This window comes from Cyprinodon variegatus, unplaced genomic scaffold, assembly GCF_000732505.1.
Source record: "Cyprinodon variegatus isolate N-32 unplaced genomic scaffold, C_variegatus-1.0 Scaffold582, whole genome shotgun sequence".
Classification (NCBI taxonomy): Eukaryota; Metazoa; Chordata; class Actinopteri; order Cyprinodontiformes; family Cyprinodontidae; genus Cyprinodon; species Cyprinodon variegatus.
In genome coordinates, this window is record NW_015151035.1 from 393,084 (window position 1) to 399,531 (window position 6,448).

Genomic DNA, 6,448 nt, shown 5'->3' on the forward strand with positions numbered 1-6,448 from the left:
GCATTCCTCAGGGAGTTTGGTCCATATTGACATGATGGCATCACAAATCTGCGGCAACTGTGTGATGCCATCATGTCAATATGGACCAAACTCCCTGAGGAATGCTTCCAGCACCTTGTTGAATCTATGCCACGAAGAATTGAGGCAGTTCTGAAGGCAAAAGGGGGTCCAACCCGTTACTAGCATGGGGTACCTAATAAAGTGGCCGGTGAGTGTAGAGATATATATATATATATATATATATATATATATATATATATATATATATATATATGTATATAAATGTTTGTATCAGGAGCGTGTAACAAAAGTAATTTCCCTCTGGATTTATTAAAGTATTGCTGATTCTGATTGCTGATCGAAGGACCGGAGGATTCGTAGCTGAAATAAAGCATCAGGATGTAATTTGACGCAGTGGGATTTTCTTTCCTAAAGGTTGTTTTTACTCACCTGATCCAAATGGAATGATGTCTTCATTCTCCAAAACAATGTGGTTGATTTCTAAGAAAGAAAAATACATTTTGAACTACAACCATAAACTGTATTACAGTAGTGGATTTAATCAACACATCTATATTTTTGATAAACCAATACCATGAGATGCTACAAGGAGGGACCAAAGCTGTACTAAGGATCCTCTATGTTATTAATTTAGGAAGCTCTCATTCAAATTCATTGCTTTCAAATGGAAAAAAGGGAATAAAATGAGTCAGCAGAGCAATGAAGCAGAGCTGCTGTGATGATAGACAGTAAAGTGTATTTGCGTTAGTGAAAGGTCAGATGGATTTGGACAGATGAACATGCAAGCATTATAAAAAGGTGTCCAGATGGATGAAAGCTACGTTCTGCTTCTCAGTTACATAAATACCTGATGTAAGAGCTTCTCAGGCTACATAATTATTGCAATTTTAATGCACAAAGGGACATCAGAAAGTATTTCTTATCTGATTAATCAACTAAAGAGTAATTTAAGATTTCATGTAAAAATACATGTGTTTTTCCTTTTATGTTTTGGTTCATAAATTGTATACATATGCAAAGAATGTAACAAAATAACCTTAGAAAAAAAAAGAGGATAGAATTAAACATGGCGATACTGCTATGATAAAAATAAATTAAATACATTTGGCCGTTACAATCTGGTAACCTGCAGGTCAAGAATCAGAAGAACGTTTTCAGAGTGATGGAAAACCCTCATCTCCATTTATCACTTCATAGTAGTTGATATGCACCTCTTTCTGATGTTTTACATGGTTGCGGCCAAAATATTCAATTTTGACACTAATTAAACAGTTTATGACCAGACCCTAAAATAAAGGCACAAATATATGGCAAGGGTGTTAAAATAGCCGAATAGTCTTTCCTGCTAAGTCGGCTCCGTATCATTTTACCACTTAGCTTACGCTTTTTAATGCTTATTTCGACATACAGCAGGCGTATATCTTTGAATAAACTAAAAATATTAGACTTGCATTGATTTTATTTGTTCTAAAACATGCATATTTCTGCTGTGACAGAGACAAGCTTTGGAAAAACCTTGCAAATCACTGAGATAACTATCTAAAAACGAAATTTTTGTATTCACGCAGGTTATATTTGTAGAAACAATATAAAGAAAGAGTAAAGAGATAATCCTGTAAGGGTGGAAAACACTTTGAAAAGGTGTCAGCTTCATGTTCATTTAATTCCACTCACCTGCTCGGGTTTCAAACACTTTTTCAGCCTCCTGTGAGGTAAAAAGAGGGAAAATTTCTATAATAAGCATTTGAAAAGATCAATCTCTCATGTCAGAAAAAATATTACTCTTATTTTATAACACAATTCTCCTTGTGACTGTCCAATCTGTATCTGTAACATGAATCACCTATGAAAATATTTGTGGCTTGATTGTATATCCCTGGCATTTAAAACAGGCTTCTGCGTCGTCCAAAAAAGCAAACAGTTGCCCAGTTCCAGCTCTTCTCAGAAACAGCAACCATTTTATTACCCCTTCTAACATCAGATATCAAAAGCTCCCAATAAATTATCAGTCTCACTTGCTTTTCAGAGGAATTATGCTAAAATATATATAAAAATGTTGCCTCCGAGTTTGAATGAATTATAATGTCTCTCATCTTTCAATTGAAAATTCAAGCTGAAGGTTGATGTAATGAAGAGAAACTGAAGGAGACGTCCTAGAGCAACAGTAGAAAACTTCAGACAGCATTTCTGCTCCAATATCAAGCAAGGTGCTGAACAAACACATAACTGCTCGTAAAACAATTATTCAAGGGTGGATCAAGCTCTGTAATGTTTATGAAACCGGATGCCGTGCATTCATAAAGTTCCTGCTTTTCAACAGAAAGTGCTACATCAAAGGTAGAATGAGCGACGACATGCATTATACATGGCTGAGAGCCAGAGAGAGGCAGTGTGGGAAATTTCCTCCCTAATGGAAGGTGATGCACCAAACACGTTCTACACGTATTCCCACCCCTCTTTTGTGTCTTTACTCCCAGTGTGTGTTTGCTTCAGTGATTTCCTCACCATTCCATGATCCGCTTGCACAGTCGCCTGCTGGTCACCCGACTGCAACCTGAGACGGACACACAACTGTGTAAGTACGGGTGAAAACAGTGATGCTATTATTCTTTACAGAGCAACACAGATGATTGTGAAGAAAAATATGAGGGGTTGAAAAAATTTTGACAGTAAAAGATGTGGCATTTATCTCTATGCTAACACAGTACTTGTCATTCTGCTCTTCCATATCCTGGTCATGAGTTCCCCACAGAGACGAAAAGGTGTTCTGGGAGTTTGGTGACAAGGGAGATAATGGACTTCCTTCCATCAGCCACTGATCTCTTAAAGACTTCCTCTAGAATGCAAACAAGAGGGGAAAAGAGAAGAGTTTTAATCAACTTAGGAATTATTTTGGGATGGAGTATAAATCAATACAACACAGCATTTAGTAGTATAATTTATGCTTCTTGTTTGGGAAAGTTTTATAAATTAAACATGAAAAACATTTCTTGATATTCATCAATCACTTCTTTAACACCAGTTGCTTACATCAGCTTACCTAGAGATTAATCTAGTAATCTTAAGACAAATCTATTTTCTCACTCTTTTTGTGTCAGATTAGGAGAGGAAACTAAAAGACATACAGTTTGAACTTAAGAAGGTACAAGATACACAAGACAATAGTTGTAGAGATAAATTATGTTTAACCAGAGCCTTTGAACAAAATAAAGTAGGTGATAGTTCATGATATGGAACATCGTGGCACAGTTTGCCAAGAGAAAGAGTCAGCCTAAGGTGCATGGAGTTTGCAGGTTCTCTCCGGCTCAGTTTAAAATGATGAATGTGGGATTGATTGGTGACTCTTAATTGCTATTAGGTATAGTGTGTGTGCATGCTCGTATGTGCCTTTACTGTACTGACAACCTGTCCCAGTTGCAGCATGCTTTTTGCCAAATAAGCCCATATGCACCAGCTCACTGTGACCCCAACCGACAAGCAAATCATGTAGAATTCATGCTATGGAGAATAAATCTAGGAACCTTTGTTGGGTTATAGGGATACACAAAGGTTTTTAAAACAATCCTGCTGGAAAAAGAATGACAAAGTTGGTGTTTTAGGTGAAAGTAAAATTTGAAAAAAATGGAATGGCACAAGAATCCTCTTCCTCAGCCAATCACCCACATTAGATAAGGTACCTTAGCTAATATAAGTGACTTTTTGTTTTCTCTTTGGAAAATAAAGTACTTTGAAAAATAAACTCACATAGAAACACATTCATAAATATTCTCCAATTCACTAAACCGTACCAGAAGTGTCAACGGCAAACTGTTAGCATCTTTGCTACACACGTCATCTTAAATATATCAGATCTTATATAATTAGTGTAAGGATGTTAAAACTGAAAATGATGCCAAGCTGTAATCTACACAACCTTTATGAATTTTAAAGAATCAAAAAAGCTAACTAAAATCCAGAAAACAAACCAAGAATTTGCACCAACTGCCACTAGGCTACATTCAACAGCTATAACCTACTGTAGCCTTTGGAAAAATAACTAAATAATATCACAATAAATAAAATTAACCAAAGAATATTAAACACAGATAAAAAAAAAGTCAGATATCTTACATTCGAGGAATTATTTTTGTTGGTATCTACTTTTCTTGGTCACAAAGAAGTTAGCCGCCACAGCCGCTTAGCATGGGTGAGGATGAGCACTGGGGCAGTTAGCTTAGCCTAAGCTAACTTAGCATAGAGATGAGCAGAGGGATGCTTGTAATTTTGCCACAGACACATCTTTTCAGTCTTTGAATTAATTGAAAATCTCAACTTTGAAAGTCACAGTTAAACTACTAAGGACTTAGGACAGCTTAAAGTCAAATATTGCGCTCCTTGTATCGGATATGAGTTCAGTGGCACACGCTCAACCGCAATACATTGATTGTTTTATGAAAAAGAACAAATTGACTTTTTTCTCTCCCTAATCATAAAAAGTGAGCTAAACAGAAATCTAACTTTTCCGAGATAATTAATGCATTTCTATCCCTTTTGTTATATAATGACTATAACTGATCTGTCCCAGAAATGGGATCCTATCCTACTTCCAGCAGCCCATTTTTAGGGGTTGAATGTGTAAAATATAATGTATAAATGAAGAGTTTTATGTTTAGATTTCCCTTAGCAAAAAGTAGTTCATTCAAGTATACTAAAAGTGCACTAATTTCATACTTAAAATCAGGCAGTGCACTTAGAGTTTACTTTTCTAAACTATATTTCATATACTATTACTATACTACTATATACTATTGTTTACTTTATTGTTACTATACTGTTAGTATACTTTAAGCATACTTTAGTAAACTTAAAAATGTCCCAACTTAGTTCGAAGAAGTATTACTTTAGTAATAGTTCAAGTACACTAAAAGTACATTGTTCAGTATACTTTCTAAAGTTGTACTTATACTTACCGTAAGTATTCTTAATAGAGTTTACTTCAAGTATACTACTTTTTGCTAAGGTTTTGTTAAACTTTTACAGTATATAGTGCATCATCTAAATAAAGACACAACTATAATACAGATAAGGATGTTGTAATCATATTTTGGCGGACTGCTTTGAGCATGTCACTGGGCTGCCAGCTTTTCACCAAACCTTGAGGTGAGATTTTGAAATAGTTCGATCAAAAGGCAATGAGGATAGGTTGGAAGTTTTCAGAGGATCCAACTAAAGAAATAAAGTGTCAGAATGTGGGATTTGTATAGCACAGTAAATATAACTGAGTAACAATAAGTGATCTGTAGTTAGTTGGAACATTTTTCTCACAATATATATATTATTTTCTATATTCTGATTTTTAGAGAATTGAAGTAAAGCAGAATGGGCCCTACTAAAATACTTACATCTTAAATATACTGTAAACTAAGAATTCCACAACTTTATTTATTAATTGTTCCCTGCAGTTTAAGTAAAATAAACAATGGGAAACTACTAAGTTATCAGTGGATTACTGGCACTTATACATGAACTAGTGCAATCAAATCCCATGCAAACTACACTGTGTATGAATATTTGGTAATAGGCTAAGGATTAAAAGCTTAATTCATTATTTTATTTATTTATATATTTTTTTTTTCATTAATTATTTTATCAGTTTTTCTCACAATTGACAAAACAGCAAAACAATTCAGACCTTCTAGGAGGCTGTAGATTTTATAAAAACTCACCATGACACAAGCCAACGCTTCTCTGGATGTTTTATTTGGAATGTGTGATGGAAAAATAAGTTAACATATTCAATAGGCCAAAATAAGAATAAATTAATAAGTAAGAATAAAATGAGAACATCCCTGTGGTTTTCGCGTTATGAAGCCTGGATAACTGAGCTGTTCTGCACATCCTCTCTGAATGTGGTTGCTCTTTTCTTTGGTGGCTGTTCTTTTGAAAAATAAAATGCAATGGTTCTTTATCTTTTTGTGGAGCTTCTATGGGTTTAAGAGGCAAATCTGAACTCAAGTACTAGATTGCTTAAAATCTTCAATAATAAAAAAAAAAACTGAATTATCCTAGCACAGATGAGATAAGAAAAAAATGTAAATGACATACCTCATAAGAACTGTCTTTGTTCAATATCTGGCAAGGTGAACAGGTGGGAATACGGACTGGGTATGAACCTGTCCTCCTGTGTTAGCACTAAGGTTGTATTAAAAACACGGACTGGATTTTGATCACCATGGTATTTTTTTACATAAATAAGTGGGAGTGAGAGTTGAGAAACCTGATGTCAGATGGTGGCATCAGAAAAGCAACTTAATGGACAGAATGTAAAATACATCTAATACTCTCAAAAACATCATTAATAATTTTCATACTGTCAGAAATCCAGTTTGTGTGGTCTGTTTTTGTGTTTCCTTTCCTCCTCCACCAGGTGGTGCCCCGTCCTCATTGG

General features: G+C 34.9%; 1 protein-coding gene across 1 annotated transcript in view; it reads right to left on the bottom strand.

Annotated features, from left to right (window-relative positions):
- Positions 1–6,448, bottom strand: part of LOC107095888 (paralemmin-3-like) — a 29,518-nt gene that overhangs the window by 10,301 nt on the left and 12,769 nt on the right. The window contains exons 3-6 of the mRNA XM_015392255.1: positions 2,730–2,857; positions 2,527–2,575; positions 1,696–1,726; positions 451–501 (exon numbers count right to left, since the gene is read on the bottom strand). Coding sequence (XP_015247741.1) covers positions 451–501; positions 1,696–1,726; positions 2,527–2,575; positions 2,730–2,857 — 259 coding nt within the window. The remainder of the gene's footprint in view (positions 1–450; positions 502–1,695; positions 1,727–2,526; positions 2,576–2,729; positions 2,858–6,448) is intronic.